Below are 27,505 nucleotides of genomic sequence, written 5' to 3' on the forward strand. Positions count from 1 at the left end.
GATGAAGATTTTATTGGGTCTAAAATGGGCTCGACACTACGGAGTACATGGTGTATAGCATGCTCCTCCTCAAAATTATGCGGCGGCGGAGGAGCCAAGAGGAAAGAAGAAATCAGGACAAAGACCTTGCTTCGACGTCCAAGGAGCCAGAATGTGAGGCAGAAAGGGGAAAAAGAACAACGACCGAACGGCCGGGCTACGGAGAACTCGGGTTTCTCAGGCCCCGTGCCCAGTGGCTGTGCCGGCGAAGGCGGGCTTGTTCGAGCCGTTCTCGGACACTTGTTTCCTGATGTCAGAATATTGATGGGCAAACCATGTTTGTTTCTTCGAGATTGATGGCTCGTGTGGCCCTGTCTCAACGTCGATCTGAGTTTGTGTCTTGAGAGGTGTTCAATTACTACTTTTTTGAGTTCGGACAGCGACGAGTGCATTCCCGCGCATTTCCTGTCTTGCCTGTTCCTTATTATTGACGATAGCACTGCGACAACCAAAGGGGGGCTTTATCGAACATGACGAGGTCCTGTTTTGTCTATCAGTACCTGTGTGTATATCTTCCACTTGTGTAGAGTATGAAGATACACGCTAGTACAGGTACCACTGTAGGTATTGTAATGACGGCCCCCGCTCTGCAGGAGTTTCCAGCTGTGCAGGGGTCGAAGGGGTCGGATTTAGAGGGGGGGCGGATGCAGGTCGTTGAGATTAAAGTGCGGCCATGATGGATTTGGAGAGGGATGCAGATGTCACGCGTTGACATACATAGTACTGGACACTATTGCGGCTCCCTTTCCAAGGTCTCCTTCCATGGTGATTCATGTATAGAACGGGATGAGGACGAAGAATGAGGGATGAGGCTGTGGAACCAGCCTTGATGTTCGGACGGCGGTCGGTCGACGGTTCATGGCATATATGGGGCCCCTTGAACGTGTACATTAGCCATGATGCAAACAGAATATTCAGACCGCACCTTCACCTTAATGCATGACAATAAGGGACGGTCGACACAACTGCAAGACAAGAGGCCACTGTGCCGCCCACCGGCCCCTTGATATTGGAACATGCGCGGAAAACAGCAGACAGATAGCCACAATGTCGTAGGCGTTTGACTAATTAAATGCACCTCCTGAGGCTCAGTAAAGGAGGATGGGCACCTGGTGTCGGCATGCATATACTATGAATAGTGACAGACACTAGGACGATGATGAGTATGGAACCGCATATGCAAGTACGGATACTCGCGGGGTGGTCCGTCTGATGTGGATGTGTATGTACCGATCTTCTCAACGTTCCTTTGATCGTCCTTTGGGTCCCAGGTATCCGTACTGGGGACAGATATTTTACATAATACGTTTGGAGATGAGATTCAGCAACGACAGCTCGCTGTCATGGGTGTGGGTTGCGTTCATCTCCAGCTTCCAGAACTATGGTGACACTGTCAAGGCACCGTGCTTTTCCAGCGGAGCGCCTCTTCTGGCCATGGCTGTAACCATCGAAAGACTGGGAGGGGAACGCTCTGGCTTGCTGGCTTGTCCGAATCTGACCCAGTTGACCGGAAACACGGCGTCGACCATGTCTTGGGCCTAGGCTGGGCGGGACCGGGCTGACCACGAGGCCTGCAGTTCTTTTATCGTAGGTGGTAGCGTAGTCGGCCAAAGCGACGAAGCCCCCTAGGACTTTTCTGTGCTTTTCCCTTGGGACTTGGATGCTCCCCATCATCCTGCGCCATAGGAATGTATTCATACTTGGGGTCACATCGTGTATGCCAGGGTTCTTTTATCGAGTCCAAAGAGCTTAGCTGAACCTGGTGGGAAGGCTTGTGCGACGATCGCAGGCTAAGCGACGGTTGGCTTGCCTCCCGACAGAACCCAAACTGACATATGACCTTTGTTCTTCATCTTTGAATACGTGTTGCCCTCGGACAGGAACGAGAGCCCGAGAAGACGCAATAGAAGTTTGGAAGGTTGGGAAGGGGATTAAGGAGACGAAAGAAAAAAAAAATGGCGGATGTTCATTTCCCATTTCCAGCCCCCTCCTCCCCCCCCAAAAAAGGACCCTAGGACGAGTGGACGGCCAAGCCCCCGTTCGGCCCAGATGCTCCAGCCTGTGGCCAGTCATGTTTGTCCATCTTCCCCTTCATTTGGTTTTAGTGGAGCTCCAAGTATCTCCCTGCTTGTTTAATATGGATAGATACCTGGTGACCAAGGCTCATCTCATAGCGCTCTTGCCCTTTCCCCTCCCCTTCACTTCCCTTTCCTTCCTTCTGCCCCCGCCACTGCCTGCCCACGCCCACGCGCCTGTCCCAGTGTGCGTACTGCCAGTGCAGGTGCCACAACCAGAGAGGGAGGTGCACCTGCCCTTCCTCGCGAGTCTCTCTTGCCTGTCTGTGTTTGTGTCTGTGCCTGTGCCTGTGTCTGTCCCTTCTTTCCTAGAATAGTGGCACCTCCGCTGATACGTAATGTTCATGTACCTCAGATAGGATTTTTGGCTGAGATCAGTTACCAACACTAACACTTTCCCACTAACCCGTCGTCCCTGGCCCGTGGGTCACCGGCCTCTCCTGCTTCTACCCCCCATCAAGTAAGTGCCCACGTCGGGTCTTCAGTGGCTCTTAGTGGTTCGTGTTCATCTCCTCAGTGGACGTACCAGGTCCTGTTCCTGTCTCTCAGCGTACCCTGCCCCTGTACCTTGGCCCCCCGGTGTCTCTCGTAACCCACGCAACGCAACGCGCTCTCTCTCAATTGTCAAAACCTCCATCCCCCAGCTTTTCCTTCCCATCTACCTAAACCACCACCACCACTAACCACCATCCATCACCACCCAACAAACACACCCATTTTCCTCCGGAAGTCATGCGTTACGTCGCCGCAGAGACATGCTCGATCCATTGAACTATCCTCCTCCGTTTCGACTTTCAATCCGCTCCGTCTCCCCCATCGCTGCTGCTTCTCTTCTCTCACTCAAGGCCACGACGACGCCGTAGTCAAGAGCAACTTTCCATCCCCCATCCCTAATCTCCGACTCTGCATTTGTCTCTCTTCCTCGCAATCGAACCGAAGCACGATACGGGCGCCGCAATCTCCCTTTGCAACTCAGCGACCACAATACCCAGACGACGAACGATACGAACCGAACGGCCGCTTCCTTTATTTGATTTTTTTTCCCCTCCGTTGTATTCAATCTCCGAAGCATGTGCTGAGGCCTCACTCAGCTTTTTATCATTGCTCTGCTGTCCGTCTATCTGCAAACGAACGAACTGGGGACACCATTATTTTTCTTAACTTGATCTCCTCACCTCCTCTCGTACACCCTAGACGACGGACCAGGGGACGGACGAATTGACACAACAAAAACGGCACCGCTCAGAATAGCTGTTGTCACCAACCCCCGTCACATCCACCCCCATTTTCCTTCCTCGTCTAACCCTCCCGAGCGTCTCGAACCCCGGCCCGATCGACCATGCCCACGTATCTCACCCGCGAGAACTCCCCCATTTACTCGCCAAACTCAGACATCTTGGATCTCGACCCAAACAACACCCTCGAGCTGTCTGGTCACAAGCACCACCCAATTAATGGGCTCACCCACTCCCTACCCCTCCGCCCGTCGCGCTCAAACAACCTCCATGACAGCTTCGACGAGAGCTCAACCTCGTCAACTCACGCCTCCGACGTCTCTGATTCCATCCCTACTCAGATGAATGGGACGAGGCCGACTAGCATGAGCTCACTGCCCAACGGCTCCGCAGGGGCCGGAGGAAGCCCAGAATTTGCAGACTATCCCGACCACGACTCCCGCAACGGCTATCAAAACAGCCACTACAACGACCACAGAAACTATAAGCACCCGTTGCAAAATGGACGCACCGTAGCTATGCCCGACAGGACGGCACCGCCGCCTCCTATCAAGGTAGTGAGGAAACCCAACTCCGATACAGACCATTCGAGTCCGACGGATGCATACCTGACGCCGGCCTCAATCGCGTCACCCGCGCCCGGATCGATTGATCATACAGTGAAGACAAATGGCAGCAGCCCCAACTATGCACCGCCTGCGATACCCTCTCAAAGTAACGCGAACGGTTCGACGACGCCAGCACCGGCTCTCAGCACCACCTCGCTATCCCCCGACCCGAATGCTCATAAAAGCCCTCAATCGCCGCATCGGTACTCTTCCCCGCCGTTGTACCAATCTGCTGGCGCAACCCCCAATGCGTCTACCTCGACCGGCCTACAACCGCCAAATGGCGGCCTCAAGCACCGAAACACGCTAGAGGTTCCAGGCCCTCAGTCCAATCGGGGCTCCAAAGACGGCTCCGATGCCGCCTTTTCAAGCGGTCGTTTCTCTCCCACATCCCACACGAGTACGACGCAACGAGTGCGTAGAGCGTCGCTCAACTTGGTGCGCAGGGACACCCGATCTATGCAATCCGATAACCCACGTGACGAGGTTGTTCCCGACGAAGATGCCTTGCGCTGGGCCGAGCACTACCGGCAAAAGCGCGCCAGCAAAAGGAAGAGGAGAGAAGAGGAGGACGATGACAGGGTACTGGTTGGAACCAAGGTCGACGAGCACCATGCCAACTGGGTCACCGCCTACAACATGTTGACGGGTATCCGTGTATCTGTGTCCAGAACAAACGCTAAGCTGGACCGTCCGCTCACGGATGCCGATTTTGATGCGAAGCAGAAGTCGACGTTTGATATGTAAGTCATGTTCTCTGAAATACCCACCAAATATGCTAACATTCTCAGTGCCGGTAATGAGTTAGTGCCCTCGGCAAAGTACGACTTCAAATTTAAGGATTATGCGCCGTGGGTATTCCGACATCTGCGCAATCGATTCCGTCTCGATCCCGCCGACTACTTGATGTCGTTGACGGGCAAGTACATCTTGTCGGAGCTCGGGTCTCCTGGAAAGAGCGGCAGTTTCTTCTACTTCTCCAGAGACTACAAGTACATCATCAAGACAATCCACCACGCCGAGCATAAGTTTCTGCGCAAGATCCTCAAGGATTACTATCACCATGTTACCGAGAATCCGAACACGCTGCTCTCGCAGTTTTATGGTCTGCACAGAGTAAAGATGCCGTACGGGAAAAAGATCCACTTTGTCGTAATGAACAACCTTTTCCCCCCGCATCGCGATATCCACACGACATTCGACTTGAAGGGTTCCACGATCGGTCGCGACTATAGGGAAGACGACCTGGAGAAGAACCCTCGAGCGACTCTTAAGGATCTGAATTGGCTGCGCAGACAGCGCCATCTCGAACTAGGCATTCAGAAGAAGAAGCTGTTTTTGGAACAACTTCAGAAGGACGTGGTTTTGATGAAGAAGCTTCAGATCATGGACTACTCTCTTTTGATTGGTATTCACGACCTCAACCGGGGCAATGAGGAGAACCTTCGTGGCAAAACCCTTCAGGTCTTTAGCCCTGGCGGTGATAACAGTCAGGAGGATGGTGAGCCTCCGTCGGTGCTCCTCCGGACGCCGTCCAAGTTGGAGAACGCTCGCAAGGCTAGAGAACTGAGGCAGATGATACGCCATGAGCGACCTGTGCCGATGGGCGAAACGGCAACGCAGATGCCTAATGAGCTTGACGAGGGCCACAGCCGATCTGGCTACATTTTCAACCAGGATGATGGCGGCTTCCAGGCAACGCACGAGGACAACTCCCCCGCCGAAGAGATCTATTATTTGGGTGTCATTGACTGCCTGACTCACGTAAGTTGAGCTCTCGCGTTTGCCGATTTGTCATTGCTAACACTCTGCAGTACGGAATGATCAAAAAGATTGAGCACTTCTGGAAGGGTCTTACCAGCGACAGGACACAGATCTCGGCACTGCCCCCTGAGCAGTATGGCGACCGTTTTTACAACTTCGTCGAGGGTATTACCATGTCCCCCGAGGAGGCACGGCGGGAGGCACAGCGGAGGGACCAGGAGCAAATTGAGGCCGCAGCTGCTGCCGAACGTCAACGTGTCGCCAGCTGGAGCTCAAGTTTACGGCGAAGATCGACGGCTAACAACATCCCGCCGATGCCCAACTACCAACCTCCGCCCACTCCGCCAGATGGTCAAAGGTCGCCGGAAGCCCGCGAAACTGTCGAGCGAGCCACCCAAGAGGCCCGCCGGACTGAAAGACAAGGGGCATCGGAGGCTAATGTGCCGGATATGGTGCTGACTACCAAATCGGGAGAGCGCCGAGAGTCGGGAGGCCAGGGAGCTCCTATCCTGCCAGTGGTTGAAGAAGCAGCAGAGGCCTCATCAGTTGGTGGTCGAAGCCGTCACTCGGACGACTACCGACCTGCCACCCCGGCCAAGACGAGCATGGAGCGTAGGTTTGCAGGCCTTCGGGAGTATGCACCGCCAACGCCTCCCAAAGGGCACCACCTCAAGCCTGAGAGCCAGGATAGCGGTTACGGAGCGCTACCCAATGGCTCTACGATGAGCCGCGAGGACTCGCTAAAACTCAAGTCCCGCCTCAGCAAGGACTCCCTCAACAAGGACCTTCCGCCGCTACCCAAGGAGGCAAACGGTGAGAGCCAATTCCGTGTGGGACTTGCGTAGGGCGCTATCCTCCTGCGGAAGAGGAGTCGCGGCATACGCATCGTTTCTACGAATACGGAGCAGTAAATGGAATATAGGGGACGAAGAAGCAGCGGAGGCAGGAGGACGGATCGACAAATCACAATTGCATCAAACGGGTCTATGACAATTTTTGAAAGCTCGTTCAAGGAGGTCTCACAGCGACCGAAGGCAACAGGAAGCCGAGATGAGCCACAGAGCTTTTTACTAGTGTTTTCTCACATGGATGATACCACCATTGCATTAAGCATGCTTCTCTTTTTCTCTTTTTTTTCCCCTTGTCTTTTTCTTTTTCCTTCATCATATTTTTTCTCTTGTTTTCCGATACAAAGTCATACATACAGGTCATCACGTAAAAATCATTAACAGTGATGACTTCAGGATGAGGGAAGGGTGGGAAAGGAAAGATTCGTGGGCTAGAGCGGTATTAAGAGGCGGTTTCCTCCCACTTTGTTCGGGTTGGGTTTCGTCCAGGTAGCAAAATAGAAGAGTTGGTTCTCATTTGAGAGTGCTCCAGCTTGGTGTATACAAACAGATCCCCCTATCGGGACAAGATACGCCAAGAGCAACAAACTTTTTTTGTGTTCATGAATACATTATATTACAGACGTGTCCACTCCTCCGGGTTGTGTATCTATAGCGTGTGAGTGTTTGTTGTTGTACATGGGAGATTCGACATCAAGTTGGAGTTGTGGTCCCGGAGCGACACGGTCGGCTGTCGAAGTGTCTAATTGCGTCTCGACGCAAGCATGTCTTGGAGATCGGCCTTGCTGGTGCCCTTGGAATTGTCGGCGAAGGTCGTGGTAACGTCCATCTTGATAGCGTTCTCGGCTTCAAGCTGGGCTATACGCTCCTTCTTCTGGATGTCTGCTACGCGCCATTGCTTGAAGTATTTCACCTGCAAAGTGTCAGCTTTTTTCTTTGCGGCCCATCGCATCACATCGTCTGGTACATGCCGAATTGCAGCAGAAACATACCCAAGCAGCAGCGCAATCCCTCTCAAAGTCGGCATTCTCCTTGGGGCACGCCTTGCGCGCCTTGCCGTCGTCCTTGAGGGCGTCGGTAATGGCATTGCGGTCCAGGCAGCCAAAGTAGGCGTCGCGGGCTTCCCAGCACTTGCGGCGCTCGCTACGGTCCGGGGCACGGGCTCCGCTGCGCACTTCCTCCGCGCGACGGTCCTCATCCGACTTTTGGAATGCTGAAAATAGGCCCATTTTGTTTCGTCTGGGGTTGATGGTCGACTCGGGTCGATCGATACGGGCAGCTGTCGCGAGGTTTTACAGAGTACTTTCGATTTGGGTTGTTGCGGTATGGAGACGTCCGGTCTTACGTGGTATCGATGGCAGTCGAGATGGTAAATCTTGAAAATGACGGATGACGCCGGCGCATGAAGCTGCGGTTCGAGAAATGATGGAGGGGCAGAATCCCAGGGCGGTGAGAGCTACTTTGGCAGGCGTTGACATGGGTCCCGCAGCTTCCGCGGCACTGCAGCCTCAGCCTTGTCCATTTCATGCCTAGCGTCATTTCATTTGTGGCTGGAGCCTACGCAGTTACATTTGACGTGGCAGGAGCTCCCGTTTTGGGTTCCTGCTACGGTCGCCAGAAAGCTCCGACTTTGTGTGGCGTAACCTTTCGGTGTCCGTCCGCTGCGCCCATCTTTCTGACGTTGTGTTTTCTGACAAGACGATACAAGCAATCTCGCGAACGAAGTTACGACCCTTTTTTTTCCCCAAAGTATTTTGTTTTCCTTTTTCCTTTCCAAGTCTACGGCTCTTCTACTACCTCCCGTTCAAGATTGTAAGAACAAGGATTTCGTTTTATTGCCGAAAAAGAGGGAAACGAGCACGAGCTTTACATGCGACCCCGGTAGCGAGATTCGGACAAGCGCAGCGTATCTTAAACCCCCCCGACCTTATTTCTCTATCCCTGGGAAAGGGAAGCCGTACCATTTCGCAGCTGAATCGACTCTTTTCTTTTCCTTCTTACTCTTGGCCACAAGCATACTACCCCTGTTCGACTCGACTCCAAATAACGCCGAAATCGAAAGTTTGAATTGCTTCCCGTTGCTACCGCCGACGCCGGTGGTATAGACAACAACAGCCCCAAGCGACGAGGACCGCAGCGCCGTGGCAATGCCCCGCCGTCGCAAGCCGCCCCGGCCAGGCGCCCTCGCCGACCTGCCCCCTCTACGCATCGCCTCGCAAATCGCTGCACTGCAAGGCCTGTACTACGCCGCGGCGCTGGTGCTGATGCTTTTCACCGCGCTCGTCGCCGGCACAGGCTTCACGCTGGACTTGGTCTTTGGATGGGAGGCCGTACGGGGAGATACGACGCAGGGGTGGCTGTCCGCGTTTGTGTGGGTTCTGGATGGGGGGTTCTGCATGTGAGTGACTCCAGCCTCGCGGTTTTATTTGCTATTGATGTTGTTTTTGCCCGTTGTGGTTTGCCTGACAAAAGACTGACAAAAACAGGGCCGTCGCAATCATCATCCTCATTAGCCGTTCGAAACTTGTACCCGACTTCGCGCTGACGTTGCACGGTCTGCACCTCGTCATCTCGAGTGTCTACACTGGCCGCGTGCCCAGGAACACCATGTGGTGGGGCACGATGGCGACGAGCGCCGCCATCTGCGTTGCACTCGCCATCTGGGGTTCGAGGTACCGCGAGCTCAAGCCCATCTCGTTCGGCGGGCATGCTGCAAGCGCAAGCACGGCGAATGCGCCCGAGGCTCAGCAGAACGGTGCTGCCGCGGATGAGGAGGAGGGTGTTGGGTTCTCTAGAGGCAGGGGGAGGGGAAGGGGGAGGGACGGCGAGGCCGGATATGAGATGGTTGGCATCGAGAGGAGGGATTCGTGATTTGCAGTGGGAAGGACGGTGGCCGCAAGGCTGGGGTATGGCATTGTCTGGCGTTTTTGGCATGTATGAGTATCGATACTGGTTTATTCGGCATTGTGGTCTGCGCTGTGCTGGTATAATAGACAGATCGTTTGGCAGTTCAACTTGCACGACGGGAGTGTGGTCCGAAGAAAGGATTGCGTGTTTTTGCTTTCTGACTTTGATGTACGTTTCGATCCTGGCCCGGGCCGTAACACTACTTTCTCTACGGCGAGAGATCACTTTTGCAAGAGGTAAGGTTGACAAAGCTTTCTACCGGCCCTAGTAATTGCCACAGCTGGTTGCTGGCATTCGTTTTGGGCACTTTGATCCATTGAGAGGGGATCGATGGTGGATTGGACAGGGTGGGACTTGCAATTATGAAGCTTCACACGTGTTGGTTTCTTTCTTCCTGGTTAGATAGAGGTTTGTAGTTGTCGACATATCTGGAGCCTATTGCCATTTTCTTTACCTTTCTGATCTGATCGGGAGACACCGTGAAAACGTGCCAATCCTCCCAGCATTATCACATGCCACTGAAATGCTGAACGCCCTTGAGAACTGATGGTTTCTGTCACAAAGCGGGTGTTTGATCGACTGCCTGATTCGTGATGGCCACAAGTCAACCTCGATGCTAATTGGGACTTGGAATCTTTCGAGGTATTCCTGCATTTTGCCCCAATCTGAACCGAAATAAATCACCAAACTCGGAAAAGCCCTTCCGAATGTCAAACTAGGGTCATGTAACCTTTGTTATCCACTAGGTTAAACTACACAGTTTAAAGAAGAATAAAACCAGATAACCTTGACGTTGCTGCGCTGGATTATCCTGAGCCTGTAATACTGAGCCATTTATGCCTCGTCTTCTTACTCTCTAACATAGGTACCTCTGTAGCCTCTGCCTGACCGAATTGACCAGCACTGTTGTTTCTGGACTGATTAATAGGCTGGTTGTAGCCTTTAAGGTCATTATTTATTTATTTGTTGAATGTCCTTCAACCATACTCAACCAGACTCCAGATTGTGGTTCTTTTCAACAGCTTAGAGGAATGAAACTCACATGTGATTGTTTATGCCGACTTGAGCAGTCTACGGACTTCTGAATTTCTGGTCATAAAACAAGTTCGACGGCTGTGTGTTATGGAAATTAAATCGTAGCAACCACAATGGTAGTATCACAATCCACACAATCGTGGCCACCGATACAACCCTTACATTCTGGTTCATTAGTACCTTACGCAAGTGACCGTAAGATCACCAACGTAGCCATCACCAAATGTCATCTTCTCCTTCCCTCTGCACAGGTCATCCGGCCATACTAGATAGCCTCTACTGACAAATCGCAGGTGCTAGGTAGGTGTTCAACGGACATCTGGACTGCCGGCCATATCGACCGAACTGTCCCAAGAGTTGGGCATAGATCGAAGGCCATGGGGCGGGCATCCGGTCGCTCTTCCAGATCAAAAGTAGGTAAGTTGCGCAAAGGAGTTCCACACTGCACCAAGCTTCCTCCTATACTGCAAAAGAAAAAAAAAAAAAAAACACCATTCATCAAAAAATACAAAACATACAACACCAGGTATTCGCTGGTCGTCACCGACCCAACTACTAATCCGGCCCTCACTGGCTTATCTATGGGAGAGCGGACGGGATCCCGAGTTTTCCAGTGGGTATGGTCGTATGTGCTTATTGCAGGATGGGTAAGTGTATAAGAAGGAAGGTTTAATGTTGCAATATTGTGCTACCTGATTCAGTTCAAGATCGGTCCGACCCCTTATACAATACAGAATCTAGGACTACGACATAACACGAATTTAGACGTTACAAAAATACCATGTGCTTGTCTAAATTAGCTTTGTGTGTTCCATACCTTTCGAATCAGTCGGCCGGCTTGGACTAGTATCAAGGTGGAACGGCCCACATGAATAGCTTCGCCGCTGCACCTCACTAGCAAGTACCTAGCTTACCCCGGTCTATTAGTCTAGTTGGTTAGGACGTCGGATTCTGATTTCACCATCAGTTCCTTCCGTAAGCCCAGGTTCGAATCCTGGATGGACCTAGTCTTTTGCTTCTAGTGTCTAGGGATATTTATAAATAATCATTGCAGTCACATACAAATAACATGATGGTTGGAACTGGACCCATCTGTAAACATCGTTATTTTTCTTCAGTATATTTAGTTGAGCCGTGACTGTCATCCGGCATACTATCAAAATGTCCTAGGCCGTCCACGCAGCGTGCTTATACAAATGCCTGGATGCCCGTGATGGCGCGGCCGAGAATTAGACCTGTTCATTAGTGTCAGAAGATCGTTATCTGTACATGTTGTCAGGGATCACTCACTGTGGATATCGCTCTGTCCCTCGTACGTCTGCGTCACGAACAAGTTGGCCACGTGCCGCCCAATACCGTACTCGTCGCTGACGGCGTTGCCGCCAAAGATCTCCTGAAGCACGCGCGCGTTGTGCAACGCGCGGTCGCAATTTTGGCGCTTGATCATGCTAATCATCTCTGGCGTCGCCTTGCCCTCGTCCTTGAGGCGACCGACCTGAATGGCGGCGACTGTACCAAACGCGGCGTCCGTCGCAGCGTCAGCGAGCTTCTTCTGGACGAGCTGGTACTTTGCCAGCGGGTTATTCTTGAACTGCTTGCGCTCGAGGGCGTACGTCCTCGCACGCGCGAGGCAGTCCTCTAATGCGCCGATGACGCCGAGAGAAATGCCGTAGCGGGCGCTGTTGAGGCAGGAGAAGGGCCCGCGCAGACCCTCGACCGTGGGGAACATGTTGGCTTCCGGGACGGGGCAGTCGTCGAGCTGGATCATACCCGTGATCGACGCTCGCAGGCCGTTCTTGTTCTTGATGGCGGGGGTCTCAAGGGTCCCCGGTGGGCACTGGGAGCGCTCAACGAGGAAGCCGCGGATTTTGCCCGTATCCTGCAGCTTCGCCCATACCATCAGCACGTCGGCGATCGGGGAGTTTGTGATCCACGTCTTAGCTCCGGAGAGCGAGTAGTAGCCGGTTTTGGTCGGATGCGGTTTGGCCGTCGTCTCCATCGACCCCGGGTCGCTGCCGTGGTTGGGCTCGGTGAGACCGAATGCGCCCAGGAGTTTACCTTGTGCCATACCAGGCAGGTATTTCTCCTTTTGCTCCTCCGTACCGAACTCGGCGATGCCGCCCATGACGAGGGACGACTGAACGGACATGCCCGAGCGATAGCCGCTGTCTACTCTCTCTACCGCCTTGGTGATGAGTCCTCCAGCAACAGTCGAGACGCCTGCGCAGCCATATCCTTCGATCGTCGCACCAAGGAGTCCCAGCTCACCCATTTCTTCGAGTATCTTCTTGTCGTAGTTCTCGTCTCGGTAGGCCTCTTTATTACAGTTAGATGAAGCCGCGGGAACGGAAGCTATAGGACATACGAAGTACGCGCGGCGCCATACGCTCTTGGCAGTACCGCTCAGCTGTTTCTGAGATGGCGAGCTCCTCCTCGGTCAGGAGGTTCTTGGAGTTTAGAGGATCCTCCCAGTCAAAGACGGGGCCGCTCGCCGACGATGCGAAGGTCCTCGCAGCGGGAATGGCGCGTCTCGAGACGCATTGCCTTGCGCATGTCCTCAGTGCTGGTCGGAACATTTCGGGAATTTATCAATTGATTCGTCCTCACGATGTTCTGGACGAGAATCTCCAAGAGTTCATGATACGAATTATTGCCGTTCAACTGCCGGCCTCAAGGCAATTGCCCCGCCGGTAACCGTCCCGAGCAGCATCCGAGGCACAAAAAGGGCATACTCTCATTGGCTGATGTTCAGTGGTTAATGATTATGTAACAGCCCGGTGTCGGCGAATGACGTCGTCGCGGCTCTACCGTCGCAGCGAAGCTTTCACAAGGTAGTAGTGCCAGTTTCGGTGACAGTGCCTGCATATCTGTGATTAATCCGGGCATGGTGACTGCAATCTGAGTAATAGATCCCCCATCGTGCCGGTACTGTGGGATGAGGCTCTTTAGGAAGCACAGCCACAATCTGCACCATGGAAGATCAGGACAACTGGCAAACGATGGAAGGAGCCGAAGCAGGAGTGGTGTTGGGGGTGTTTTGAAACATGGCAGGGAGATGCCTTTTGGCGATGGCCCAGTGTTCGGCAGCAGCCGGTAGAGAGTTCAGACCCGGGTTGGGATGCTCGGTGTGCATTGAGGGCCAGGTACATGTGGCATTAGGGGAAATCTGGTGGCAGAGGCATGTATTGAACTCGGTCCGAGAGGAGACAGCTGGACGTCATTGTCTGGCTGGCGATGGGATGGCAGATGCAGAGATGCTGTCTTGAGAAGGTGTCTTGGCAAAAGAATAACCTCACTTGCAGCTCAAGCATAAGGGTTTATGCCACGCCATCCTCGGTTTGTGAGCTGGTTTTGGTGTCTTATTTGCTGGGGCATGGAACGTCGTCAGACCTAGCGAGTGGTGTCAGGCCACGGTAACTGAGGCTTTCAGGGGGTGGGAAGGCCCTTGTTGCATAGCTCGTCGGGCCGGAGGATCAAAAAGGTCGGTTTTACTGCGCTTGCAGTGGCAGCGGCTCATTAATCTACCATCTGCATCTGCAACTGGGACTTGCTGAAGATTGTAGGCTGTAATGCCTGAGGAGATGGATGCAATCAGAGGCCCAGTCAAGTGGTGGAAGACCAGGGAAGCATATGGTAGACTTACACAAGCCTGAGGTGAGGCTGAGCTGAAGCTGAGTAACTTGGAGGGATTACCAATTCTGACGCAGCAATCGAGTTGCCATCTGTTAGTGACCTAAGTACCTTTGGGAGAAAATGTGGCGGTGCAGATGTTCCATTCAGGTTCTCATTCTAGTGGGGCGAACCCACATGCACCACCTAGCAGATGCTCCGAAACAGAGAGCGCACACGACTCTTCTGGGCGGTGGTGCCGTCATAAGCCAACCAAGCTGCAGAGTGCACAGCGGGAAGCCCACAGTTTGTTTGGTTTGCATGACGCTAACTGGGCAGCGGTTGGCGAAAGGTACAAGAGAGAAAAAGAAGAAAAAAAGAGACGAGGCACCAATACCCATAGAATGAATCATAGGCAGATAGGGCTGTTGGTGTACATGTGTGTGTGTCGTCTTTTCGTGGCTCAGCGAGTGGCTGCTCCTCCTGTTGGCTGCTGTTGCCGCTGTTGCTGTTGTTGCAGCTGTCTACTGGCCACTGGCTGCTGATGCCTCAGTGGCTCTCGCCGTCTGCCTGCCCAACCCCTCCTTCCCTCTTTCCACGGGCACAAAGGAGGGGGGAACGGACGGACGCCCCCCTTCCCCTCCAACTGACTGGTGGGCGAAAGTGGGAGGAGCGCACCCACCACCCACCACACAAACTCACTGAGTGACCCCTTCCCGTCATTTTTCGCAGGCCTGGCTGTGACTTTCTCCTCTCTTTCCTTCCCTCCACCCAGCACCAATCTCGACATCAACCTGTAACGGGAACGTACGTAGCGAATCGAATTCTCCACGACCTTCCTTCGGCACGATACGGTACTACTTCCGACCGGCGACGAACCGACCGATCATTTTTAGAGAAAAAAAAAGTTGTTTCTTTCTTCATTGTCAAGTCTCAACGAAGGATAAAAAACCCATTCTTCCGCTGTCCAAAAGGTACGCATGCAACCGCGAAACCAAAATACATGATTTGCAATCATCACCGCCATCCTCATCATCATCATCACATCTAAAATATCACACACCTCCTACTTTTGGGCTCGCTGCTGCTGCTTCCGCTACTCCTGCTTCTACAACTACTACTATCGCTCTTGCTACGATATTCCATCTGCTCCTTTTTGGTCGTTTCACTGGCTGTTCTCTCGCCTCTACGAAACCCCTCCAAAACCACACAAGGCGGAAGGATTAACGAGGCTGTCCCTCCTCTTCTTTGTTCTCTCTCTCTCCCTCTCTCTGTCTTTCTCTGTACGCTCTGCCTGCGTTTTTATTTCTACATCGAACTGCCTTTCTACTTTTCTTAATTCTTTTTTTATTTCTCCCCCTTACTCCTTCCGCCATTTCCACCAAAGCAGACCAAAAACCAGTAGTAGCAAAAAAAGGGAGCCATAAAAAAGCAGCAACAGCAACCAGTGACCCATTTCCCTCCTTCCCTTGTCGACTGCACCCGCATCCGCAAATCCAAAAAAAGCCCACTACTACCGCCGACCGCTTTCGCTGACTTTTGCCCCTCACACAACAACAGACACACCACAGAGCATTCGCGCTCCTGCGACCAAACCATCTTTTCTAGATACCCCCACAACCACACACAACACATTCAAAATGGCCCTTAAGCGCATTAACAAGGAGCTCACTGACCTCGGCCGGTACGTCCGTTTTCTTCTACGTCTATTCCCAAGCCGACCGCCGTCGCCGTCCCAGCGTTTTGTCGCAGCCCGAGACGTCAGGTGGGGCCATCGGAGAGCGGGGTCTTCTTCAGCGAGGATGCCCTCAACTTTTCAATCAAATCTCGGCCGATGAACGATGCCCACGGCGACGGCGGCGACAATATACACTCGAAGCCTCATTTTTATCAAGAAACAAAAATGCTGACGTCCTCTTCACAGTGACCCGCCCTCTTCCTGCTCTGCCGGCCCTGTCGGCGAGGACCTGGTACGTCGGCACCCCGATAACCGCCATGATGCCTTTGCATCATGACTCAGCCAAGTCCGAAATGATGGCTTCACGCTGCATATTTGGCGGACACGGAGGACATTTTACTGACATGAGATTCACAGTTCCACTGGCAGGCGACGATTATGGGCCCCGTAAGTTTCTCTCCCTCACCTGATGCCTTTGTTGGATGCGGACACCGCGGCAGCCTTGCCACACACGTGTCTGCGTTCAATATCAAGTCTCAAAAAAAAACAACCCGACATGGAACGATATACTAACAGACACAGGGTGACTCTCCCTACTCCGGCGGCGTCTTCTTCCTTGCGATCCACTTCCCTACCGACTACCCCTTCAAGCCCCCCAAGGTCAACTTCACTACTCGCATCTACCACCCCAACATCAACTCCAACGGCAGCATCTGCTTAGATATCCTGCGTGACCAATGGAGCCCGGCGTTGACCATCTCCAAGGGTATGTCATCTCACCCCCATTGTTGCATTTTCGTCCTGCTGACCACAACAGTCCTTCTCTCCATCTGCTCAATGCTGACGGATCCCAACCCTGACGACCCGCTCGTCCCTGAGATCGCACACGTCTACAAGACGGACCGTGCCAGATACGAGGCCACCGCCCGCGAGTGGACTCGCAAGTACGCCATTTAGACGGATGCTAGAACATTTTGGGGTTGAACGAGTATGACGGGCGACGGCTTTCCTCTCTCTCTGCGACAGCTCTGGCGTACGATTAGGTCATGTTCATTGCTCTGCGTTGCGGTTTGGCATCTCTTTCGTTTCACCAGCACAAAGAAGGAAGGTGTATCTCTACTGTCTGCATCAATTACGACGACGACGGCAGCAGAAGGGCCTTCTCCGAGAGAGGTTGCGCGGAGCGGTGTGGATAGAAGACAGACCGATCAGACAGTTAGCAGCACAGGTACCACGTACGGGTTATCATACGGCAAGGCTTCATGTTTTCTACTGCATCCACTTGTGCGTTTTGTGCGTTTTATTCTTGAAATGACTTTTTTTGACGCCCGACAAGAGACGATGGGCAATCATCATCACTCTTGCATGGGTTCGTGTCCCGTGTTCCGTATTCCCAAGTGATGTGTTTTGTAAAACGATGCAGAAGAGGTGCTGGGCACACAGTGACTAGTTATGCTTAATGTTTAACATGTCCCGGATATGCTTATTCCGCGGGACTCTTTTGCTCCACGGGGCACATGATGCCAAGCGGTGAGGCATGTCTCGGCATCCGATGGTGTGGTGGAAAGGATGGCGTGTACATGGGAGGTGGAAATGGGGAAAAAGGATTTTTTTTTTCTCTGTCTTTTTTATCCCTTTTCTTTTTTTCAGGATGATCACAATCAAGGTAGATGGATAGCCTGAAGGCACATAGAGGGAGTAAAGTGACGAGGCGGCGAGTAAGGCCTGCTCACGATCCAGCTGGCCGGAATCATCAAAGTCCGATTCAAAGGTTCCAGACAAGAACAAAACAAACGAACAAACAACCCCATACAGTTGAGGCATACGCAAAGGCTCTAAACGCATTGCTGCACCGGTCAATCTTTTCCCCTCCCCCTCAAGTGCCAAAAACGAAGAAAAAGAAGGCCCCATCAAAGAAGAAAGGCCAGCCCACCTTCTTCATTTGGATTTTTGTGGTTTACACCCTCTGGCCGTGTCGTTGCGTTGTTCCAGGCATCCGGTTAAGGTGTCTCGGGACGACGATGATAAAACCTGGAGTTCAAGGACCTATCCGTGTCCGGTTCCAAGAATCATCTGGGCCGCCGGCTCCGAGGGCATGGCCAACCGGGGTAGGAAGATCCGGAGATTGTTACCGGGGAGCATCAAAGCGAAATAGAGAGAAGAGACGTGGACGTGGCTGTTGTTGCTGTTCTTAGAGGCTTTATGAAAACGAGAGGGGATGCGGGAGATATGCTACAAGGACTAGGCGTCTAAGGAGATCGGGACGGTGGTTGGGCATCTCGAGGCGAATGGTTGGCATCATGCTCTTGCCTTACTCAAAGAGCACGTCTCGACTGGGATCCTCAGAATCGGGTATCTCCGCCACGGAGTGAGGGAATCCTTTGCCGCGACGTGGCCGGATACTGGCTCGACAGTGGTGTGTTCTAGCGATGAAGCCGTGGACTTGCTGTGGCTTGGATCGTCACTTATGGAGAGCAGGGTTAAGAGATCAGTCCAAACGAAACGTGTGAGGGGATCGGAGATAGGGTCTAGCAAGAGATGGTGGGAAATACTGCGGATGGCCGTTTATGCTTTGATAGCCGAGGAGGGAAAGAGAGTCGGCTCCTAGCGCGAATAGGATGGGATGGAATGAAAACACGTTAAAGGTTCACGAGTCGAGGCAAGGCATGCTGGATGTGGTTGCAGCGGACGGTGAGGCTCTGCGAGGCACGTGGGTCTGTTTGGAAAGGCCAGAAGTGGTTACTCAAATGGGCGGTAGATGCGAGAGGCGGCACGCTGCGGTAACGAGACGGGAATCTGTGCCCTGCCTGAGAGATGGAGATTTTGCAGCGTTTGAGAGGGCTGGTAGGGCTAATGCCTCTTCCTTTTTGAAACTTGGGTGCGGGCTGTTTGCAGGTGAATAGCCTTGTTAGAACTTCGGGAAATTTCGTTCCCTGCTGGTGCGGGCGGGAGAAGACGGCGCTTCTGTTTGGAAAGAAGACCCATTTTGTTTGGAGGAGAGGCCGTGATCCGGCTGGTTGTGCCGTGTAGGGAGACTAGAGGCGTGAAGGAGAAGAGCGGCGCCGTCGAGGGCGCAACAGCTTCTGTCAGGAAGAGAGACGGCAAGGATCGTGCTGTAGCGCTTTAGTCAGGCTGAGGGTTCGGGCGAAGCGTTCTCTGTAATGAGGATGAACGACTGGAAGAGATAAGGTTGCTAAGGTTATTGCCAAGGGGCGGCAAATGAATTGAATCAAGATGCCGGCGTTCAAACGTAAAAGGATTATGTGTCAAATAAGTTGTTGAAGCCAAACGACGGTGAGTTTGTTTAGTGGGGGATCTTCTAGGGGAGACAAACGCCGATGTTGAGTTCGTGATGACCTGCATCTCTCATTTGAGGACGGGCCAGCAGGCGGTTGAGCGGATTCCGCGCATTTGGACTACGCAAAAAGGCTGATTGGAGGATAAGATTTTGCTATGCGGTGCTTGTTTTGCAGAGACCGGTTTGACTTGCATGTATCGGGATGACCCTGGCATCGGTTCAGGACTTGCCGACCACTTTGCAGCAATAGGCAGTTTTGTCAGCAGGCATAATCAAAGCTTGCATCTTTACCCCTTCCTCAAGGAGATGTCTTAACGAGTTTGAGAAAAGGAAAACGAGGGATTAGCTCTGCGCAAGCGTGACTACATGGTGAGCGAACCACGATGACAGTCTACTCAACGTGGAAGATCTGCGGTGGCAGATGAAAAGAAGGGGAAGGACAGCTTCAGATATGAACTGATTCTTGCGTCTTTTGCCAGGTCGACTGGGTGGGTTGTGAATGATCTCCGCCAGGGTGTTCAATGGCTGGAGGGGGATCATACCCGTGACACATGGGACGGGAGACAGAGCCAGAGGTTTGGCAATCAGCCGCGCGGCGATGGGAATCTAGCTGCGAGAGGAGGTTCAAGTCGAGACGAGGCGAGGGAATCCCAGCCAATGAGATTTCTAAGAATATTCCGGGCGGCAGTTGGAGGGCGGACGGGAGGCGGCAAGGCAAGGAGTGTATCTTGGAAACGGGGTGGTGTGCGATGCAGAGCGAGGACGTCGTTTGTGAGACGAGAGGGAGTCGACCGGGGAGGCCAGGGAAGAGGAGAGCCTAGCGAGTGCCTTTCCCGGGTGGTGAAAAGCCAAATGGCGACCGTTGTTGGGTGTGTTTAGGGTAGTGCTGCTACAACCCCAGGGCAGTTTATTAGCAGAGGGTGCTGTTTGTTCAGTGGTGTGCCAGTGGCGGTCATCACAGTAAGCAGCGACACCGCCAACCAACCTAACCAACCAGTGAACATGAACAGTGTGACAGTAAAGTGAAGCCCACCCTTTTTGTGAAATTCGAATCTTGAGTTGTGTCAGAGCACCCCTGGCGAAACAGTCTGCGACGCGGGCTCAAGCGACCAATCCAAACACACGCCCCTCTTTGTGCATGTTATCCAATATTGGGCCAATTAGAGGCCACCAAAGAGACACCCGCCAAGGGCAGGTAACGCATTCTGAATCTGGGCCTTGTCCTGTTTTGGTCGTGGTTTTGGCGGAGGAAACTGGGCGAACTGGCCACGGGACGCGCACTGCTCTGTGACGGAGGGTCTTTACTGGCAGTTGGCTCGGTCTTGGGGTGTCTCGATGTGCAACTGGGCGGTTTGGGGTGTTGTAGGGCCGCGGGGGATTATGGCCTCATTACCCACTTGTGCAGCGAGAGAGCAGCCTTGTTCCAAACGTGGCCCAAACAGCGGCGAGGCGTAAACGGCAGTGGTGAGCCCGAGAAGCCGGCTATCTGTAATGCGATGCGTGGATGGATTATAGCGACTTTGGCGCGTGTCGTGTATGTAATTGTAATAGGTGAAAGGGGATTGTGGAATTTCCGGTGGAAATATTGCCCGTATTCGGCGAGCCCTGGTCAACTTTGGAAGAGCTGGTACATTGAGGATCAAGACTGACCGATCCGAATACACCGACGTGATCGGAGAATGATTTACTGCGCACATCTTGTGATGAAGGTGGAGGGAGTTTCTCGGAATGCGCCGAGGATTTGATAGATTCATAGACTTGGCTTCGCTGAAAATTAATTAACAGTTGTTGCGGCGAGAGGTACGGATACTCCAAAGATGAAAGTGGAACACAGGGCGAAAGGCAACAGCAACGATTGGGCGTCGCAGTGGCAGATCCCAGACTGCGGCTGTCCGAATAGGCTTCTCTCGTATATTAGCTAGTGGATGTGTGGTGCCGTCCAGCCCGGTCCAACGGCCTTTTGTCCCAGGAACGGGTAGAAGGCCCCACAATAGGAGCGCAGCTCGTGGTGGGACGGGGAACATGAGTTGACGTGGTGTGTGACTGACTGCCTGAAGCCTGGCAATGTAGTATTAAGAAAGGCCCTGTGTATTCAGGGGATGGATGAAAAAGAAGAGTAAAGCCAAGCCTTGACAGTCGTCAGTCTTGGAGATGGTCAAGTGAGTTTTGTTCCTATTACTGGGCTGGACTGGTGTTGGGCCCATCTCGGTGCTGAATCTCCCCACAACCTGCCCACAATCAGAACTGCAGGCTTCCCTTACCTGAAGTAATCTAGTGTGCTGCTGCCGTTTTTGGTACTGCGCCGAACCCTCAAAATTATAGTCCAAAAAGGGATAGAACAATCAGCCACGACAGATGCACGGCAGGTGCATACCGGCAGTGACGACGGCAACATCACCGGGAAGCCTCCGTCTCTCTCTGTTCCTTCATTCCTTCCATTCCTTTTGCCAAACTGCTCTCACTGTAGTAAGGAAGGCGTCAGGTACGGATTGACTTCCATTGGCCAACAGTCTCTCCAGACCCACAAATGTAAGCGTAATCTGGTCTGGCCCCTGAGGCTCTTCGTGCTTGGCATCCCTGCCCTGGGACCATGCTCAGACGTTTTTTTTTTTTTTTTTTTTGCTGCTCTTGCCATTCTTCCTCTGGCGAGTGCGCTGTCCGTCCGTCCCTTCCCACCAACCAACCCAATGAGGTCTGCACTCTACGTTCTATAGACGGTAGGAGCACCCGCGACACAGTAACAGTTGGCTGCATGTCATGCCCGTTCCCTTCATACTGCAGCATGCTAAGTGGTCCGTTCTTTGCTAAGACCGTTCGTTACATCGTATCCTCGCCCTCTTCATCATAGTCTTCATCATCATCGTTGTGCCCCCTTCACCATCTCCATCTCCACTTATTTTCCTAAACCACACCCTTCGCTCACCCCACCCCCACCCTTGTGTTCCCATTCACAACCAGTCCCTACCCCCGGGGTTCTTCACCCTACTGCCATCCACCTACGCTACGTCGCGCGCTGCGTGGCGCTGCGGTAGGCCTGTACCCTACGATACCTGGTCCTCGAGCCACCGTAGGCATAATGTTGCAGGCCTCTTACGTCCTCGGCTTGTCACTGCCCTGTTCCTCATTGCTGGTTCTCCTACATAACGTGGCTCCCGGTTGTGTTACTGCTGGGTGCGACTGCCTTGCTCACTAAGTAACACTACTACTATGCATCCTTCCTGCCATTAATTGCTGCCAGAAAGAATCACCCACTGTTACTTCCTACTTCCACTGACAACTGCAACACCACTGCCTCTCCCGAATACTGCGGGCACCCCACCACCCCCTTGTCTCTCACCCCTCCCCCCTTTCCCCCCCGCTCAGCCCATCCACCTCTCTCTCACACCTCTCACACCTCTCACACTCCTCATCTTCTTGTGATCGCCCACCTCCCGGACGCTCTTTTGACTCTCCTTTCCTCCCTCTTCCTTTTACTATCTCGCACACCCCTTCCACTACTGCATGTAGGGAAAAATAATTCCACGATTTCCTCAACGACCTCGAATACCAAGAACTGGCCAGCCGCCGAGTGCAGGCATTGTGTGCAGGTGAGTCTTTCTCTTCCTTACCGCCGTCCTCTTGGCGATACCTACTTCTACGCCTTCGCTTCTGCAAGTCGACTGCCGTCTTCCCCAACAACCCGTCTTCTTTTTATGTTTCCCGCACTCCCCTGCGCCATCCCTCGGACTCGCCATTCCTCGTTTCTTCCAAAAACTCTCTTCTACGCTATATCCTCCTCTCCGCCACCTGCTGTCACACTCTCTTTCCAGCTCAATTCCTCTCTTCTCTCCCTCACCCGCCTAGTGCGCGAAGCCTTCTAGTCGCTAACCCAGGCACTGTCGGATTGCAGGCTCCAAATTTCCACTCTTTTCTGGATTCGCGCGCCTCTTGGAATCAACAAACTTCTCTTCGTATACTTTCATTTAGATGCATTATTTTCTTGGCCCGTTCAGCAGGCTCTGAATCACAAGCTACCGCGTACCGAATATACCCGCGAACACTCGCAACTCGATCGATAGCTACTCGCCATTAGACAAAGCCCGAACCTAGGAGGGAAAAGGACGAAAAGGAACCGAAGGAGTTGTTGCTTGGGGATCCGAGAAAGAGTCGAGAAGAAGACCAACCCACTGCCTGGGACATTTTGGATCAGAAGGAACTCGAAAACGGGATCGACCCACGACTCGCCTGGCTAGCCACAGCCGGATTAACCGCCCACCATGGATTTTTACAGCGCGGGCTCTGAAAAGCCCTCGGAGCGTTCTAGATGGACCCCTCTTACCCGCATGCTTCTCTCTGGAGAAATGACCCAGGAGAAGCAAAAAGACCTGTCAATGAGAGAACGCTTCGACAGGTGGATGATTAACGAAGGTTACCGCAGAGTGTGCGTCTCCAACCACTGACCATCGAACCCCATGTGAAGACAGATGCTAACGATGGAACAGTTTCGTCTTTGTTTTCTTGCTCCTGCACGCACTCATCTTCGCCTTTGCCTCAGTCCACTACGGCGTCAAGGATAATTTGCAAACATCTCGCGATACTTTCGGCCCAACCTTCACCATTGCGCGTTCCGCCGCCTTGGTCCTCCACGTTGATGTCGCACTCATCCTGTTCCCCGTGTGCCGTACGCTCATCTCTCTGGCCCGTCAAACTCCTCTCAATGGTATCATTCAGTTTGACAAGAACATCACTTTCCACATCACCACCGCTTGGTCTATCGTCTTCTTCTCGTGGGTTCACACCATTGCCCACTGGAACAACTTTGCCCAGATCGCCGCCAAGAACAACCTCGGAATTTACGGATGGCTCCTTGCCAACTTCGTCTCTGGCCCTGGCTGGACTGGTTATGTCATGCTCATCGCCCTCATGGGTATGGTCTTGACATCCATCGAGAAGCCGAGACGTGCCAACTACGAGCGATTCTGGTATACTCACCACATGTTCATCATCTTCTTCTTCTTCTGGTCCTTCCACGGTGCCTTCTGCATGATTCAGCCCGACTTTGCGCCCTTCTGCGTCAGTATTGGTACTTCTGCCATCGGTGTCTTCTGGCAGTACTGGATGTACGGCGGTTTCATCTACCTTGCTGAGCGTATTGCTCGTGAGGTTCGTGGACGTCACAAGACCTATGTCTCCAAGGTCATCCAGCACCCCAGCAACGTCTGTGAAATCCAGATCAAGAAGGAGCACACCAAGACCAAGGCCGGACAGTACATCTTTTTCTGCTGCCCTGCCGTCTCTCTGTGGCAATACCACCCCTTCACCCTTACCAGTGCCCCCGAGGAGGACTACATTTCCATCCACATGCGTGTCGTTGGTGACTTCACCCGTGGTGTCTCCCAGGCTCTCGGCTGCGATTGGGACCGTAAGAAGGACGACGCTTCCAAGGTTGTTGGTGTCAACAGCGACAACAGCGAGGTTGACCCCGCCCTCCGCCGTGTCCTCCCCCGTGTCTACGTCGACGGACCCTTTGGTTCGGCCTCTGAGGACGTCTTCAAGTACGAGGTTTCCGTTCTCTGCGGTGCCGGTATTGGTGTCACGCCCTTCGCCTCTATCCTCAAGTCCATCTGGTACCGCATGAACTACCCGCAGAAGAAGACGCGCCTTAGCAAGGTCTACTTCTTCTGGATTTGCAGAGATTTCGGCTCCTTCGAGTGGTTCCGCTCTCTACTTCTCGCCATCGAGGCTCAGGACGTTGACAACCGCATCGAGATCCATACCTACCTGACGGCCAAGATCAAGGCAGACGACGCGACGAACATCATGATTAATGACGCAAATGCCGACAAGGATACCATTACCGGTCTGCGCTCTCCCACCAACTTTGGCAGACCCAACTGGGACATGATTTTCAGAGGTATTCGCAAGTTGCACGCACCCGCCGAGGCCGGTGTGTTCTTCTGTGGCCCCAAGGGATTGGGTAGCGCGCTGCATATTTACTGCAATAAGTACAGTGAACCTGGGTAAGTCCTTCTGTCTCTTCGTCCGATGTCACTTTCACCGCTAACATGACACAGCTTCTCTTTCGTCTGGGGCAAGGAGAACTTTTAAGCCAGGTCGGCACAAGGCAACAATTTCTTTTCTTTTACCTCTTGCATCATATTATTTGTCAACAATATCAGCATCGTTGCCTACCTGTCCTGTCCTGTCTCTGCTCATCTCAAGGTGTGGCGGGATAGAATGTTACGGACGCCACTTCTTTGGAATCTGATCTACTGGGATGCATATCGCGGGTGCGCCGGACGCCAGGACCAAGAAGTCGGCGGGTGTGGTGATGGATGTTGCAGCGGCACCATGACACGCCGAGGGGGAGGTCGAGGCACAATGAAGCGGTGCCTGCCAGGAGGGGAGAAGGTTGTGGGAGGGAGAGAGGACTTTTTGCATCGGTGGATGATGATAATCTTTGGCGTCATCCCCGCACCCCTGTGGATATACTATTACTACTACCGACATTTACATGTACCTAGCGATGCCATCATCAGTATACTTAGACAGTTTTGATCGATGTTGCAGGGCTCAAGGCTCTTGCGAATTACCTGGTGTTCTTTTCAATTCACATGTGTCTTGTCTGCGATGCTCTGTGCGAATACGTGCTGTAGGACCACGCAGCTGAGACGTGCCAAGAGCACGCCCTCTCGGCTCCCCCTACCTTTTGCGTGGGTGGTTTGCCACAGTTTCAACTTGCTCTGCGCAGCGGATGGGAGACGCTCGGGCGGCAGTGCAGGAGGTCAAGATTGACCGAGATAAGATGAGGCAAAGGGGAAATAAAGAAAGGGTTGCGACATGTTGTGTGGTGACGGAGGGAGGGAGGTAGGGAGGATTTGAAGACGCAGTAGGTTTGTGACACTTTTGTAAAACGCGCTGGGATCACATCGGACGACGGTGTCTGATGGGTTCGACGTTGGAGGGACCTTGGCGATCTGCTTGGCGATCGGAGAGTTGCGTGTTCAAGGTTGGAGATGGATTGGATTTGGGAGCTGGGGGGGTTTTTTGGGTTTTGGATTATTATTGGTGAATTGCTGTATTGGTGGTATGAAGTTTTTGGTTAAGGGTTGTGAGATGATGACAGAGGGAGAGAGAGAAAAGGAGAGTCAGGGTGAGGGGTTGAGGCTGATTTGGTTGTGTTCGAATCGGTCTTTAGGACAGCCAGTCTTTTTGTCTTGCTGGTGAAGTATTGCGGGCTTACTCTAGCATTGGTTGTTGACTACCTTGAAGCGGTCTACTCACTGATTCATGATGGTCATTTAAGATACTCAAGCTTAGGCGTCAGCAGAGCCGTTTTATGAGCCTTGTCAATAACTATTTGCCGGGAGGTCTTTTTGACAATCACATGCTGGATGGCTAGGTATTCTGCGCATATACAGGTTGTGTTATAGGGTTGTCTTACTACATAAGTTTACTCTGGTTATAGGGACCTACCTACCCAGTTTCTTGATGGCGTCGGGAAGTGAGCGTCATAGCAAAAGAAGACTGATCGTGGCAACCTGTTTGAGCTTTCTACAACAACTCCCAGACTTAGGTTGTATGTGTCTTGGGATGATGTTCGCGTTCGTCTCTTTCTTATAGATATGGCATTAATCAGATAGAGGCGTAGAGAGGAATGCGTTCATTGAGACCGCCGATGTAGGGTTATATCAAGAACGTTTGATGATTCAATTAAGCTCTTTGGTGCTTTTCAGTTAGCCCTGCCCAGACTGGTGAGATTGTCTTATACTAGGTATATGAGTTATGTTTTAATGGTACTAGGTTAGATGGAGGCAAACTTCTGGTATGAATGGGCACTCTTGAGGACAAGCAATGAGCCTCTGAAAAGACCCTAATCTTTTATACATAGCACATGAACTATAGAACAATCTTGGTTCTCAATATTTGTCACCATACCGTTCTTTGACAGTGACCATACCGACTGGCATATCAATTGATGTTATCGATTTCAGAGAACACGCTAGAACAGCTTTCGATCGAGGATTCCTGACAAGCTAACTAATGTATTGTCTGGCTTGTTTTTCCATGGCGTCGAGGCCAGTCTGTCACGGGCTGTAAAGTCATTGAACAGCACTGATTAGTAGTGACGAGTTGCGAGGCAGGATGCGATACACAATTATTGCTCGAAGCTTTGGCTTCAATGGACGAATACGCTTTTCTGACCATTGGTGCTTCAATAGATCATTGTATGAGAGCAGCAGAGATACCAGGGTAGGTATAGTGCAGCCGTTATCTGTTGGTTGCATCATGGCTTTGGTCCAGTGACCGAGCCCGCTAGGAGTCGACGGTTTTGATCATCACGCTAAAGCGGTAGGTTGAGACCACTCGAACTTTCACATCACCGTAATTCAAGGCGATCACTTGCATCGATACTGCTGTTACTGTGAA

General features: G+C 52.6%; 6 protein-coding genes across 6 annotated transcripts, besides 1 other annotated feature; 4 read left to right on the forward strand and 2 right to left on the reverse strand.

Annotated features, from left to right (window-relative positions):
• Positions 1–3,453: 3,453 nt before the first annotated feature.
• CTRU02_209190 (phosphatidylinositol-4-phosphate 5-kinase its3) lies at positions 3,454–6,566 on the forward strand (the record flags this gene model as incomplete). The annotated part of the gene is made up of 3 exons (XM_036733569.1): positions 3,454–4,700; positions 4,749–5,721; positions 5,772–6,566. 3 exons carry the CDS (start codon positions 3,454–3,456, stop codon positions 6,564–6,566), a joined length of 3,015 nt encoding a protein of 1,004 aa, XP_036574720.1.
• A 745-nt stretch (positions 6,567–7,311) lies between these two features.
• On the reverse strand, positions 7,312–7,798 carry CTRU02_209191 (Cytochrome c oxidase subunit 6B-like protein new16; the record flags this gene model as incomplete). Its single annotated transcript, XM_036733570.1, has 2 exons — positions 7,312–7,482; positions 7,562–7,798. The coding sequence occupies 2 exons, from the start codon at positions 7,796–7,798 to the stop codon at positions 7,312–7,314; spliced, it is 408 nt and encodes a 135-aa protein (XP_036574719.1).
• A 918-nt stretch (positions 7,799–8,716) lies between these two features.
• Positions 8,717–9,440, forward strand: CTRU02_209192 (uncharacterized protein; the record flags this gene model as incomplete). Its single annotated transcript, XM_036733568.1, has 2 exons — positions 8,717–8,967; positions 9,056–9,440. The coding sequence occupies 2 exons, from the start codon at positions 8,717–8,719 to the stop codon at positions 9,438–9,440; spliced, it is 636 nt and encodes a 211-aa protein (XP_036574718.1).
• Positions 9,441–10,888: 1,448 nt separating this feature from the next.
• Positions 10,889–11,170: a sequence feature (Protein overlapping with rRNA (CTRU02_209193, KAL0936977.1) was converted to a misc_feature.).
• Positions 11,171–11,699: 529 nt separating this feature from the next.
• On the reverse strand, positions 11,700–13,087 carry CTRU02_209194 (glutaryl dehydrogenase; the record flags this gene model as incomplete). The annotated part of the gene is made up of 3 exons (XM_036733567.1): positions 11,700–11,746; positions 11,802–12,827; positions 12,877–13,087. The coding sequence occupies 3 exons, from the start codon at positions 13,085–13,087 to the stop codon at positions 11,700–11,702; spliced, it is 1,284 nt and encodes a 427-aa protein (XP_036574717.1).
• Positions 13,088–15,760: 2,673 nt separating this feature from the next.
• Positions 15,761–16,755, forward strand: CTRU02_209195 (ubiquitin-conjugating enzyme E2-16 kDa; the record flags this gene model as incomplete). The annotated part of the gene is made up of 5 exons (XM_036733566.1): positions 15,761–15,804; positions 16,045–16,090; positions 16,216–16,245; positions 16,381–16,564; positions 16,616–16,755. 5 exons carry the CDS (start codon positions 15,761–15,763, stop codon positions 16,753–16,755), a joined length of 444 nt encoding a protein of 147 aa, XP_036574716.1.
• Positions 16,756–23,352: 6,597 nt separating this feature from the next.
• Positions 23,353–25,183, forward strand: CTRU02_209196 (NADPH oxidase; the record flags this gene model as incomplete). The annotated part of the gene is made up of 3 exons (XM_036733565.1): positions 23,353–23,516; positions 23,578–25,095; positions 25,150–25,183. 3 exons carry the CDS (start codon positions 23,353–23,355, stop codon positions 25,181–25,183), a joined length of 1,716 nt encoding a protein of 571 aa, XP_036574715.1.
• Positions 25,184–27,505: the final 2,322 nt, after the last annotated feature.

Source organism: Colletotrichum truncatum (assembly GCF_014235925.2).
Source record: "Colletotrichum truncatum strain CMES1059 chromosome Unknown Contig_0005, whole genome shotgun sequence".
In the NCBI taxonomy this organism is placed as follows: Eukaryota; Fungi; Ascomycota; class Sordariomycetes; order Glomerellales; family Glomerellaceae; genus Colletotrichum; species Colletotrichum truncatum.